The sequence below is a fragment of the Fukomys damarensis genome, unplaced genomic scaffold (genome assembly GCF_012274545.1).
Source record: "Fukomys damarensis isolate Sample0158 unplaced genomic scaffold, DMR_v1.0_HiC HiC_scaffold_8, whole genome shotgun sequence".
Taxonomy (NCBI): domain Eukaryota; kingdom Metazoa; phylum Chordata; class Mammalia; order Rodentia; family Bathyergidae; genus Fukomys; species Fukomys damarensis.
The window spans coordinates 5,530,116-5,544,300 of record NW_022900920.1 but is presented as its reverse complement, the minus strand read 5'-3'; the positions used below and the strand labels follow the sequence as shown (position 1 = coordinate 5,544,300).

The window sequence follows — 14,185 nt, the reverse complement described above, 5'->3', positions numbered from 1 at the left end:
AATTCTGGAAGTCAGTATGTGTGGGGAGACGACACAGCCACAGCAGACACCGGAGAAAACACATGTGTTCTTTGCTCCATCCAGGTCGTGCACTCGGGCAGTTCAGACGCCAGAGCTAGGTGTGAAGCTCCCAGGGGGGTGAGGGCCGAACCAGAACAGTACCTGCTCCAGCTGTGAGTGGGAAGAGTTACCGTTCACATGTGCTGAGGTTTCATTGTTTTAGTGCAAGAACACAAGGGCAAGCCAGTTTAAGGACTAAGACAGGGTGTCAGCTTCAAAAGCAAATCAACCCCCGTCCCCCAACCTTCATGGGCCACAGGTCGATCAGCTCAAAGCCAGCGGGAGCTTCACAGAGGTTTGGGGCTGCCCCTGGCTGGGACAGTCTCTGCTGCCAAAACCTGACCTTCCGACCTCTCTGAAGCCGGCAGCCACTGAGAAGCCCAGGAGGTGAGCTCCTGTCCAGGTTAGGGCCCAAACCAAAGGAAGGGGCATACACACAGACACCTGCGATGAACTTAGCAGGTGCAGTGTTGAGTCCTTTCTTGCTTCTGACCTGAGCAGTAAGAAGTGAGTTTCCAAGCCTTTCTCAAAATCAAATTATGGAGGCAGATGGCCAGTGCATGAAACAAATTAGATGATTATGTTTTTCTCAGTTTTAAGATTTCCTCTGTTGGATATTTAGAACTTTGGTGGCTTTTCTTGTTTATTCCAGACTCTGGGGTCAATGGTCTCAGGCATGAACTCCACGTGTTCAGCTTTAGCAATGAGCACATCCACATCAGTGCTCCTGAGGTCCAGCTCCCTGGCTGGGGAAAAGCCATTCCACTCCGTGGGGCCCAAATTAAGTTCCCTTTGTACCTGCTTCTGCGAATAAGCATGTGCCAAGGAGTCCAAGATCCAGAGACTTATCTGCCAAGGTCATCTGCCTTCTGTGTGAAAGGGGACTGCATGAGAACTGAGTTGGCCCTCTGACAGTGGAGTTAACAGAACCCAGCTCCTGGTGGTGGACAGGAGGGCATGGTGGATTACAAGACTCACACCTGCAAGGCAAGTGGTCCCTATGGTGCATGTGAACCCACTTTGCTGTGAGCTGCCATCTGAGGAGTGCACAGCCACAGCGTGCAAAGGTCAGATAGGTTCTTAGTACATCCTTGGTCCATATTAGTCCTTTCCTTGTCCACCTCAGATCCTCCAGGACAAGGACTCACTCCTGGTCCATGCCAGCCCAAGGCCATGACCACAATCTGAAATAAGTGCCTATGCCAAGCTGTACAGTCAGGTGGAAGATACCTGTAAATGGCATTCTGGGATGGTCTGAGCTGGGAAGAGTGGGCTTCACCACAGGAGAGTCCTGAGGCCCAGATCCTGGGACAGGCCAAGCATCATTTTATTTGGCTGAGCTGTGCAATGTGGTAAGCACACTGTGGTCCCTCTGGTATGGTCTGTGTATTGGCTGTGTGTTGAATATACATGGTGCTCAGTTATCGTTTGAGCAAACCTTACCCTGCATTCCTAGACTGAACTCAACTTCTTCCCTCATGCAGAATCTTGCCCTGGTTTATAGCAAACAAAGCCAAGTCCCCTGACAGGTGGGTCCCATCGATAGGGTATCATTTGGAGGCTTACAGCAGCCCTAGCCCACAAAACTTGCACAGCATTGGTGTCCACCTGTTGAAATGCAGATCTCTCAGCCTCACCTTAGTGGGTCTAAGGCTGTCCTGAGACTTGGGAGCCTCTGACCTGAGGCAGTGTCTCCCACCTTCACATGTCAAGGTCATAGGATTTGTGTCAACTTCTTCACCAACACTTGCTGAAGAAGTTTCAAATGGAGAACTTGGAGTTCTAAGAATAAAGTAGAGATGGGCTCCTATAACTAGAGTCACAAGGGAACCAAACAGCACTGCTAGGTCCCTCTTGCTGCATAGCAACCCAAGAACATGGCTGGCCCTCCTGGAATGTGAAGCCACTAAAATAACCATGGCAGGAACATGTACCTTAAAATGGCTCTTGTACACATCTGTATTGTGTCTCTAAATCTCACATAGTAAATGGCACTGAGTATGACAACTACTGTATTTTTGATGTGGCATTTTTCTACCTTGAGTTTGTATTTTAGATATCACTAGATGCTGTGAAGAATAAGGATTCCAGGAAGAGAAAAGAAAATGAGGGCAGACTTGTGGGTGGAGAACTGTGCATGAGTGTGCATAGCACCCACATATGAAACAAAGCATCACAACTAAGCACGTGTATGCATGTTTGGGAACAGAAATCCTGAAAGGGTGCATGCCCAACTGTTCACGTGGTTAATTACCCTGGGGATGTGACATGGGTATAGCTTAGTTTATGGACCTCAGTTTTATTTGAATGTTATCACAATGTAAAAAAAAAATTTAAAACCAACCAATATATAGGATATTTATCCTTTAAAGATGATTAAAAGTAGGGGGATGGGGATTTAGCTCAATGTTTCTGCTGCCTGCCTCACAAGCACAAGGACCTGAGTTCGATCCCTGGTACCAAAAAAACAAAACAAAAAAACAAAAAAACAAAAAAACAAACAAAAAAAAAACCAATAAAGATGATTAAAAGTAAAGTATAACTAACTTCAAGTAGTTACTTTAATTAGCGTTACTCTGTTCAAAATCAACAGACAGGAACATCTTTCCCCAAGTACCCACACATACCATGACCGGGCAGGCACCCACTTTCCATCTGGACTTGATCTGCACACAAAGGTACCACTGGTAAACTAGTATCCCAGTTCCTGAAGTGAAGTAAAAAAGTAAATACCCTGAAGGCTCCTCAGCAGAACTTTTGATTGTAAAAGAATCTGTTCTGGTCGGAATACAACATGACTGACTCTCATGACAGGCCAGCTGTTCAGCAGAGCTCAAGCTACAGCCACAGCCCCATTGGCCATCAGCAAGAAACCACATCTCACCTACACTACCCTTTAAAAGGAGACAATTTATTTGCTTCCAAACCAACGGCTGCTCTTTCCTCTCTAGAGGTGTAAGGCCCAGGTAGCTGGTTCTCAGTGATCTTTGAAGTTGGCCTTTCTCTTTTCCACAAATGCAGCCATTCCTTCCCTCCGGTCATCCTAGCAGAAAAAGGAAGAAAACCAGAGGTGAAGTTTGTATCTCCCCACTGAGATCCCCGCTTGCCTGTGTCTTTGGGGTTGCTCTTCTCACTCACTCAGGCTGTTGTCTTTGCTCACATGGTATGGGGCAGGTGATCCCACAGCAAGGCCACATACAGCACGGAAAGGACAATATTCCTGACCAACAGGGTTGGAGCTGGGAATGGAAGTTTTCATACCCTCTCCCAGGATGACAGTCACTCAGAAACCATGAATGTCAGTAAACTGCCAAATGAAGACAGCCTCAGAGGCGTAAGTCTGGGCCACCCTCTTCAGCTGGATCTAGCATGGTGCAAGTCAGGCATCACATTCATGGATCACAACTCCACCCTTCATCTTCCCTCTTCCTTTACTTGTGTCCATGTACACATATGTGTACACCTGAGTGCACAAATCTTCACTTCTTAAAGAGCCAAAAGCATTTTAATCTTTCTTTTGTAAAATGCCTATATATGATTCTTTGATGATAATAAAAGAAGTGACTCATAATGGCAATTGAAAAACATTTCCTTTAACATGTTCCTTCCAACTTGAATCACTGGTGGTACATATGTGACTGTGCCATCAGGTGGCTTACACCACCAGTGGTTCAAGCCACCCAGCAGCAAGACATGTCATGAGCGTGTTATTGGCAGAAATCCTAAAAAATATTGCTATAAGGTGTTAGTTTACTATTATAATGCTTTCAAGCCACATTCTATTAATTTTATTGGTACATGTTAGGTATACAATATAATGACATTCATCATTAGAAATTTGCACCTTTACATAATCTATCTTGATTCTTATTTCTTCCCCATTCCCCTGCCCTCCCTTCAACCCTTCCACCCCACCCTATTTATAAAGACTTTGTTTGCATATTTTCATTTTTTCATATTAACTCCACAAGCCACCTTATAAATAGTGGAATAATCTAGGGAAAATACAGCTGAAATAAATTACAATTTTTTTCTTTTTCTTTTTGAGATAGGATCTTACTGTGTCACCCAGGCAGGTCTTGAATTCCTGCACTGAAGTTATCCTCCTGTCTCAGCCTCCTAAGTGCTGGGACTACAGGTTTATGTCACTGCACTTGGCTCTGAATTGCATTTTACATAAAGGAGTTTTTAAAAAAATTTTATTACCAGTACATATTTACAGTACATAATGATTACATTCATTGCGGAGAGTTGTTACATGCATACAACATATATTAATTCTTTACATCCCCCCTCTCTCTCTTCCTTCTCTATCTTTTGATCCTCTTCCCATTTGCAAAAGGTCTGAATCCTTATTTCCTATTATCTATTCTTTATTTCACTTTTTTATCTATTTATTTGTACTTTGGGTTTCTCATATAAGAGAAACCATATATATTTAAACGTGTGTCTGATTATTTCATTTAACGTTATGGACTCACGTACATCCTTTTAGGAGCTGCTGCTTAAGGGTGCAGTTCACAGGACCTTCTTGCAATAGGAAGAAGTTTTTATTCTTTTTTCTATTTCCACACTGTACTTTTCTGCTAAAAGCAAGGCCCACTGATAGAACAAGTCTAATCTAGCTAGAGAGGACTCTAAAAGTTTAGACCAAAAGGAAATGGCATTTAAGGATAGAGTGTGAAGAAAATTCCCAGTAACTCCTTAATTAGAACATGTTTGATTCTCAGCAGAATATTGTTTACTCACAGTGGCAAAGGTTGAATAGAAGAGTTTCTTCTCCAATTTATTCCCTTCTGTTAATGTCATTTCAAAGGCTGAAAAAGAAACCCTGCAGTCATCGACTAAGATGCTGACTGGGGGAATGAGGCTATCTCCTGTGCAGGGATGGGACACTCTTCGCCAACCACACAGACATCTGACTCAGATGTGCCAGGAGGCCAGCCCTGCTCAGGCCTTCACGCCGGCCCAGTTAGCCTCTTTTGTCAAGTGCATGCACCAGCTGAGGTGGCCACTTGAACAAACTGCTCTTGCAGGGCTCCCACATTCCCAGCTGTGGCCCAAGTCCCTGGAAAGAGGACTGAGGAAATTCGTGAAAGGCAAACAGCAAAATTTGTCCATTTGTAAGGACCTGAGGTGCGATCAAAAGCACAGACAATGAAGTAAGGATGAAAACCAGAAAAAGAATGATCAAGCATCAGGAAACGGCTTTCTTTTCCGTGGAGGACACAGGTATGCTGCTGTCCTGACATCCAGAGGGAGGTGCCTCTCAGGGTGGATATGAGCAGCAGCCATGTGATCCACTGTGGTCTTGCTAAAACCCTCAGCAGCCTCCCTGTGGCCACACAGCTGGCTCCCCCAACATGGGTTGTCTGACTAGAGCCAACAGCAACCCCAGAGAGCCAGCACCCTTGCTGGTGGGTATAACAGGCTCAGAGAAGCAATGTCACTTTATAGGTTGCAACCATCTACCCCAGGTCCTAATCAGAAGTACAATCTCATTTCAAATGCTGAGGTAAATCACTACATTAAAATTCAAGCAGGGGCTGGGGATTTAGCTTAGTGGTTCTGCTGCCTGCCTTGCAAGTGCAAGGTCCTGAGTTTGATCCCTGGTACCAAAAAAAAAAAAGATTCAAGCAGCCTGGCATGGTGGCTCATATCTGCAATCCCAGCACTCAGGAGGCTGAGGCAAGAGGATTGCTGCAAGTTCAAGGCCAGCCTGGGCTATACTGTAAGCTCAAGGATAGACTGAACTACAGAGCACAAATCCTGTCTCAAAAAAAAGGACTCACGCAGTTCTGAGGAGGTAGGTCAGTCCACTGTTAATGGTAGAAAACTATGAGAATTCAGAGGACACTAAGTGGGGCCTGGAATGTATAGAGCATGCTGCCCCTCTCATGTAGATGATCTCAGACAGCCTGTGTGGCTTTAGTTCCCAGGCTGTAGAACATCTGCATAACCACATCATGGAACTGAGGATAGGAACTGTACAACCCAGGTCCTAGGAGCCAGAGACAAGCCTGACTCTGGACTATGGCTTTCTCCTTGGCCTCTTCCTCCTTGCCTGGAGCTGTGTCACTGTCACTTCCCAAGCAGCTTTCCTGTGGCTCATTTCTTGAGGGACAGTCAGAACATCTCAACCAATTAGTGAACAGCTAGAAACCAGAGCTCTAACAGTAAATCAAAATCCTGAGAGTCCTACCATTTCTGCCTCAGACAGGCTAAGGTACAGTCATTTGGTGCCTCCAATTCTGTCTGCAGTCCCAGGAATCCTCCTCACTTTTCTTTTTCTGGCAGACTCCTACCTGCATTCACAGATTCTTTGGCCATGGCTGTTATAATTTTGGAATTGCTGGCAATTTTTTCTGCACACTGAATGGCTTCTTCAATCAGTTTTTCAACAGGAAAAATCTTGCTTACAAGACCTAAAACATGAAAAAGGTAGTGAAAAACATGAGGAAACAGACCACCAGTTTCATTTATCATGGAGACTTAATGACTACCCAGGGGCTGAGGGATCTGAGTGCAGAACAAGAGGCAGCTTGGGGGTGGGAGTGGGGGATGTGTCTTGGGCCCTCAGCAGCCACAGTCTCTGAGCTCTCAGCCATGCAGCCCAGGCTACCCATGACATCAGTTAGCACAGGCAGGAAGATAAAGGGACCACAGTCACCAACAGGGCAGGGAAAGGGTCAGGCTGTAAGGGCTCTGGAGATACCCATTGACTATGCTGGACTATGGGAAATGACATATTGCATTATTACTTTTTAACCTGAGAAATGTCATCACTCTCTCATATGTGAAATATTTCAAAACTTAAAACCAAGGCAGTCAGCTTCCTGGATCCTTAAGACCCAAAAGCTCTATTACTGATTATCCCCAAGATTCCTGATACAGACTTAGTCTCTGACCAGCTCCCAAGGGCAGATTGGACCTACCTGCTTGCTTGGCTTCCTGGGCCGAGATGCGGTCACCAGTGAGGACCATCTCCATTGCCAGTGACTTTCCAACTGCGCGGGTGAGTCTCTGGGTGCCCCCGGCACCTGTAAGGAGGGGGCTGCTTGTTAGCTGGATCTGTGGTGAGTGCAGCCAGTAAGAAAACAGAGGGCTTGGGATGTAGAGTGGTAGAAAAGCCTGCCTAGCATGCAAAAGGCCTTGGCTGGGTGATTCAATTCCCAGAAGGCAGAGAGGGTTGGAGCGGGGCGGGGGGGGACATACAGGAAGGATGGGGTAGACAGAAAGAAAAGGAAGAAATTAAAGAAGAAAAAAAAAAGAGAAAGAGAGAGAGAGAGAAGACATCACAGAGACTGGGTGTGGCTCAGTGACAAGAGTACATTCTTAGCATGCCTGAGGCCCTGGGTTCCATACAAGCACCAAAAAGAGAAAAGAAAAGAAAAAGGGAAGAAACCATAGATGTGCTACAGGCAAGATCATAGAGCCAGAAGAAGAGGCCTAAGACAAGGGCCTAGAGTTGGGCAGACAGAACTGATGCAGTCAGCAGGTAGGACAAGCAGAAGAAACTAAAAATCTCAGGGGAAGGCCCCTTTCCAAACTTAGGCCCCCTGATCTCAGAATAGCATTACACAGTGGCTGTAGGCCCTCCTCAGTCTCTCCCTGACCCCATGTGCTGGATCCCCAACATCAGCTATCCTCCTCACTCTGGGAGGGCGACGCAGGACTGTAAGTTAGTGACTTAATGAGATGCTGTCTCAAAATAAAAGGGGGAGGGTATGCATGTGCAAAGGCCCTGGGTTCAATCCCTAGTAATGCAAAACAAACAAGTAAGCAGAAAAACAAATAAAAATCTTAGATAGAAGTAGAGGACCTCCAAGCATGGTCGTCTCCTCCTCCTGGGAGATCCCTCTCCTCCCAGGTTTACTAGGTGGACCCAGCAGGTTGTTGGCATTGTTCTTTCTGCAGTATCTCAGGCTCCCTTCCCAGGAGGTCCTAATTCCTAGTGATGCAGGACTGGATAGGGCTAAAGCCATGCGAGGCAGAGCTCTTGGAGCCAGTCCAAGGTCACTGTTCTTTCTTCCTAATTGCTGACCTATAGGGATCTGGTACAGGTACAAGTCACCAGCATGAGAGAACCACTGTAGTTGTAAACCAATGTGTAACATTGTGTAACATGAGACATAGGATCCAGCTGTAATCACAGGAGTTGGATGTGACCCAAGACCCCCAGGTACCGTCTCTGAGCTCTGTCGTGTCCACCGTCCCACGTACTTGTTTGCAGAACACTGACCAGACACTTCTGGGATCTCTGCTCAAGTACAAGCTATTGTTCCCAAGGCATGGGCTGGTCATGAGGAATCACCTGCACAGTGTACACTAGAGGTGCATGTTCTCACCTGGAATGGTACCCAGCAGGATTTCTGGCTGTCCAAATTGAGCCTTCTCACCAGCGTAGATTATGTCGCACATCATGGCCAGCTCACAACCCCCACCGAGCTGTAAAACAATATTGAGCAGTGGACAAGTTTTACTAGAAGAGCCTAATCAGAAAAATTGCTGTCTGCTTATTGAACTTTTCTAGTAAAATGATTCAGAGTTGGGGATATGGCAAAAATTAACCGAGCAGCACAAATTTAGTTAAGTCCTAGGATACATTACTTCACCAGGGACAGCAAACTTTTTGCAAGGAGCCAGACAGTAAACGATCTTGGCTCTGCATCAATACCAAGCTCTGCCTTGGTGGTTCAATAGCAGCCACAGGGGATGTGGACACAAATGGGTGTGGCTGACCCCTGGCTCACATGGAAAGGGCTTCTTTAAATAATCACCACATGGGCACATGCCTATGACCCTAGCACTTTGGGAGGCTGAGCCCACCCTGGGCAACTTAGGAAGACCTTGTCTCAAAAAACAAAAAGGGCCAGGGATGTAGCTCAGAGTGAAGGCCCTAGGTTCAGTCCTCAGTATCATAAAACAACAACAATGCAACCCCCCAAAACACCATGCGGAACAACTGTGTAACTTCTCCACAGGTCAAACCAGTCCTGGCATTTCCTAATAGTATTATGCAAGGACACTGAAGTACCCAGTAGAGGATGTGCTACTCTTGCAGAGAAGTCAGGAAGCTTTAAATCAATATAGAAAAATCCATTAACCCATTTGGGAAGAATTAGCAGTTGAGCAACAAACAAAACAGATGTCAAAAGATTCTTTCTCCTTACTTGGCGGAAGAGGGGCCACTGGCCTGGGAATCATACTTAATACCTTTCTAAGATAAGAATCTCTGTACATTTTATTCACAAAAGCCCATTTCTTTCTAACATCCTTTGTGCCCCACCTTTGCAGATGGGGACCCCTGATATTGACACTCACAGCATAACCATTGACAGCAGCGATGACTGGCTTCTTGACCTGGGTCAGCTGGTCCCAGTGACTTAGGAACTTGTGGGAGTAACAGTCCTGCATTGTCCGGTTCTGCATTTCCTTGATATCAGCTCCAGCTAGGAATGGAAATGAGGATGCAGTTACCAGACAGCATAAGGTCCCATATCCCCAAATATATAGGTAGCTAACTTAGGGACCCTAAGCAAGTCCTGACACAAGGCCAGCAACACACTGCAACATCTGTTAAGACAAAGTAATGCAGAAGGCTGAGGGGCAGGTAACTGATGCCACAGAAGGCCCAGTTCATTCATCAGCCACTTAACCTGACCAGTAAGGACTGGATTCCCACTGAACACGCTCGTCCTGCTGACACAGCACATGTGAATGTTTAACACCTTATATTTGATTAAATCCTAAGTCACATGCCATCACGGAGGGGCCAGTCTGTCTTGCTTCCCACGGGCAATGATATCCCTCCCATTCCTGCCACCACTTCTGCCCAGCACACCTGCAAATGCCTTATCCCCGCCGGTAAGCACGATAGCACCAACAGCTGGGTCAGCTTCAAAGGACTCCAGTGCCTGGTTGAGCTCTAAGATCAGGCCATTGCAGAGCGCGTTGAGTGCCTTCGGGCGGTTCAACTGGATCAGCCCCACATTGCTATTCTTCCCCTTTTTTTCTGTGATGATGTACTCAAAGTTAGCACCTAAGGGAAGAGGGCAAAAGGGGTCTCCATCAGGTAGGCGTCAAAAGCACAAACACAGAGACCCTGTGAGGTCCTCTGAGACACCCAGCCCAGTCCTCATGCTTTTGCCTACAGCTCCCTTCACAACTGCTCTCTGCTTTGACATCTGCATGAATGTTTCCTTAACCTAAAGGAAACCCCCGGCACAGAGCACAGCCATTCTCCTTCCTATTTGCTTTGGTTAACTATTCTCAGAGCCCATCTCTAAGGACAGAGAAAGGTCTTCTTGCAAAAAATGCCTGGGAAGAGGAGGACAGACTTCGTGCCTATGCTGGGTGGACAGCATGGTGAGAGAATAAGAGAAGGGATCACTTTGCTCTCGGGTGACCACCATGGCCCAGAAGGGTCATCAGCTCAGACCTGTGGGGAGCAGACTCCACTGGAAGAAGGTGAGCATGACAAAGTGAGGGCTTGATGGGTGATTAGTTCCCTCTGCAGTAGCACAGGTGTTTCACGGGCTTGCAGGCAAGTAAGTGAAATTGAATTATCACATGTGAAGTGCTGGAGAGCAGCATGCCTGTCATCTACAGGAGCCAGGAAATGACTGCCAATTCCAGGTGGGGTGCAGAAGTGGACAGTCAAATGGAGGGTGGGGCCAATACAAACAGGCAGTTAACTAGATACACAGGAGCCCCAGCCCTGGGTTATGACCGAGAATTCCTTGAAATTGCCCAGTGGATCACAGCACCAGGGATTCCAGCTGGAGGTGAGCCAAGAGAAGAGGGGAGGAGAAGGGAGGACAATCCAGTTGGCAGCAGAAGGAAGGCGGGCACGAGCACAGGAACTTCTGATTGGACAGTCTGAAGGACAGGCTTGGGAGGAGTGGACCCGGGGTTAAGACTTGCGCCACAGGACTGCCATTTTCTTAAAGCCTCCTAAACACTGATGGAATTTTACAACCAACCTCCAAGTGCGTCGCTGGCCCGAGGTCCTGGCTCTGTCAGGTACCAGAGTTGAGAAGCAGCCAGTGACCACCAGGTGCTCTCTTGAGAACAGCCCTAGACAGGCGCCAGGATTAGGTGGGGGCTGAGGTCAGGCATTGGGGGCGGGGTGGGCTGGGGCTAGAAGGAGCCAGGGGTGTGAGGCAGTGAGGTTAGAGGGTCAGCGGTCTGGGGCTGAGGGTCTGTAGGATCAAGCAGGAGGTGTAAGACCAGGACCTGGTGCAGGTCAGACAGGGTAGATGGGGTGGGAGGTAATGGACCTCTGCGCTTAGCCCACACTCACCCGAAGCGAACGGACGCAGGGCGGGGCAGCAGGACAGAGGCCGGAGCGGGCCCCGGACGCGGGACAGCACGGCGCGTAGAGAAGCCATAGCTCCGGGGAATACTAGCTTTACTCGTGGAGCTGAGTAGCACAGCTCGCTGTCGCGAGAACAGTCCGGAAGCGGATGGGGCGTGGCGTGGCCGGGCAGGCCCGCTGTCGGACAGGCGGAGCTCAAGTTTCAAATTGCTTGGGAGCAGTGGGATTGCTGCGCATCCCAACTGCACCGCCGCAAACAAAGAGCCAAGCGGAGCTGGTCTGGGCTCTGAGGTTGGGCAGAACAGCGCCGGCAGATCTGGCCTTCCAGGGCGAGGCTGTGCGGGCTCCCCTCGGTCCCGAGTAGCAGGCATCCGTTCTGATCTCCTGCCCTCGGCCAGTGTCTGTGTGGTGGGATGTTTTCATTTTCTTGGGCATATACCTGCAAGTAGGTCTGTCGTTTAACCATTTGAAGAACCCCCAGACTGTTTTCCAAAGTGGCTGCATGTGTGACTGGGGATGGTCAGTAGTAGTAGTAGAGAGCTAGCTTGGCATATGCAAGGCCCTAGGTTTGATCCCTAGTAGGCACCCCGTCCCCGCAAGCCATGGGGTTGGGATGTATGTGACTACATCATTTCATGCTCCTGTCAGCAGTGTATGAGAGCTCTAACTTCCCCACACTAGGTGCACCTGGAGGGTTCCACTCCGGGCCAACCATGTGAGCTGGAATATAGGTGTTTGTGTCCATGGATGGTTTGGGGTGGGCATTGTGGCAGAAGTCAGAATGGTTGTGACAAGTAATAGAGTTCCATTTGCAAACTGTAGAAAGAGAATGATACTGGTAGACAAACAGCTGGCAGAGGCATATGCGGCTCTGATAGCTACTAAAAGCATACTGAGATAGCTCTTGTGGTCATTAGGATCTCCTACCCGAGAGCAGGATGCATCCAAGATTGGACCTCTGAACCCTGGAGTAGTACTGCCCAGACTCCTACGTTGGCAAAGTGGAGCCCAGTATTTTGTCTGCCAGCTCCTGTGGGCAGAACTACGGGAGGTCCTGAAACTGGTGATGTATGTTTCTCCAGAGGCCCAAGATTCCTCACCCTTGGAGGGGATAGAGCCAGAGGCAAGCCCCTATAAGGGGAGGGGGGAGCTTATCAGCGGCTTGTTGCTGCAGCATACATTGTTGCAGTAGATTAAGAGTACAATGCTCCACATTTCTCACCAAGGAAACCACATGGAAGTCTTATGGTAGACTAAGAGTTAGATGGGTGCTCAGGGTACCCAAAATGGCCAGTTTCATTCTGGCCTTCTGCTCCCTACAGAGTCAGTGTCAGGCTTAAGTGAGTCCTTCACAATCGGTATAGAGCAAACAGGCTGCTTTTAGCAAACAGCAAATTCTTAGCAAACAGGGCAAATGGACTCAAAATGAAGTAACCCCTGGCACTGAGAAGTCCAGTAATTGTGTACACACCTGAGCAGACCATCCTTGGACATCCAAGTCATAAAAATGCCTTATGATTGTAGCCCCTTCCCCCAAACCTATGTAATTCTTTTCCCAGTTATTGCTAATACCTCTCTCTCCTGGTGTTAGCCCATCCACTCATGTATGAAATCTCTCCCAGCTAGCTGCTACTATCTCTGTCCCAGTGTCAGCCTATCCACACACGGATATGATAAACTAGGCTTTTCCTAGCTGCTAAAATCTCCTGATTTTAGTACATGTTCACTGGAATAAACTTTGCTTGTTCTTTTTTTTTTGGTACCGGGGTTTGAACTCAGGTCCTTGTGCTTGCGAGGCAGGTGCCGGAACCACTGAGCTAAATACCCGGCTCTAAATTTTCCTTTCAAAAGCCTATTTTTGACAAGTGGATCCTTTGTAACAGTCAGTTATGTTATTTGTCCTGAATATAGGCAATGAACTTGTAAATAAGAAGTCTGTGTTATAAAGATTTTTGGCAACTTGCTGGCTTTGTGTGATACCATATATAAGGGAGTGGCATTTAAGTACAGCTGTTTAGCTAATACTGTACTAATAGCAAACAAGTCATATAGCAAGAGTATACAGAAGGAACAAAATCATTTTGGGGGAAGGGATGGGTCCAGATGCTCTGGTCACTCGCCTGAGCATCTGATGCCTAGCTGGACTAATTATTGGACAGGTGGTGCTAACTATAGTATAATCTCAAATTGTTGTCTGTCCCTCAGGAAGGCATGCAAGCCTGGCCATTGTGTCTCCATTTTGCACCTCCAGCTATGATTTTGTTGTCTTTTATTTTTTGTGGTGATTTCTTTGAAGGCCCAATCTCTCTCTAATGGTATATTAATTATTACCTGATTTAGCTGCCCATTTAATTCTGGGCCTTCTAAACTGGCTCTGAGGGGGTCAGGATGATGGCAGTCATTGGTTCTGAGCCAGTAAGGTGTCTAGCTGGCTAGATTCTGTTTCCTTAGGGTCATTCGCCCCCATCACTCTGCATCCAGGGCCACACAGGGAACCCCTCCATGCTTCAGTTCAATCTACTGGGTACCTGGGGACCTGCCTACGAGCCTGAGCCAGCCAGGTGCAGAAGGGCGGTCCATAGTATCGCACTAGGGCCCTGCTAAGAGATAGGAGGGGAGGAGAGCAACGCCAGCACCCAGGGCCCATCTTACCACGTCACCCTACGTGGCCCGGCATTTCCCCAGCTGTCTCTTCCACTTTCCACGCTCCTGCCCTTTCCACCCTACCTCTGGCCCAGCCAACCTCTCCTCTCCCAGCTCTCCTCTTCCCGCCCTCCCTCGCGCCCCTCCCCTCCCCTTCCATTC

At 47.7% G+C, this 14,185-nt stretch overlaps 2 protein-coding genes across 5 annotated transcripts in view; one reads left to right on the top strand and one right to left on the bottom strand.

Annotated features, from left to right (window-relative positions):
* Window positions 1-2,592: 2,592 nt before the first annotated feature.
* Echs1 (enoyl-CoA hydratase, short chain 1) lies at window positions 2,593-11,539 on the bottom strand. The gene is made up of 8 exons (XM_010619994.3): window positions 11,366-11,539; window positions 9,905-10,102; window positions 9,385-9,512; window positions 8,409-8,508; window positions 6,996-7,100; window positions 6,366-6,485; window positions 4,810-4,877; window positions 2,593-3,103 (listed from the first exon to the last, which is right to left on the bottom strand). The coding sequence occupies exons 1-8, from the start codon at window positions 11,451-11,453 to the stop codon at window positions 3,038-3,040; spliced, it is 873 nt and encodes a 290-aa protein (XP_010618296.1). The 5' UTR covers window positions 11,454-11,539; the 3' UTR covers window positions 2,593-3,037.
* The window catches only part of Paox (polyamine oxidase), a 14,637-nt gene continuing 11,446 nt past the window's right edge, over window positions 10,995-14,185 (top strand). The window contains exons 1-2 of one of the 4 annotated variants that reach the window (XM_033761321.1): window positions 10,995-11,085; window positions 12,298-12,448. In XM_033761321.1, coding sequence (XP_033617212.1) covers window positions 11,027-11,085; window positions 12,298-12,448 — 210 coding nt within the window. In that variant the 5' untranslated portion in view covers window positions 10,995-11,026. Of the gene's footprint in view, window positions 11,120-12,297; window positions 12,449-14,185 lie in introns of those variants that run through there. The other 3 variants (XM_033761323.1, XM_033761322.1, XM_033761320.1) reach the window with 3 other exon arrangements.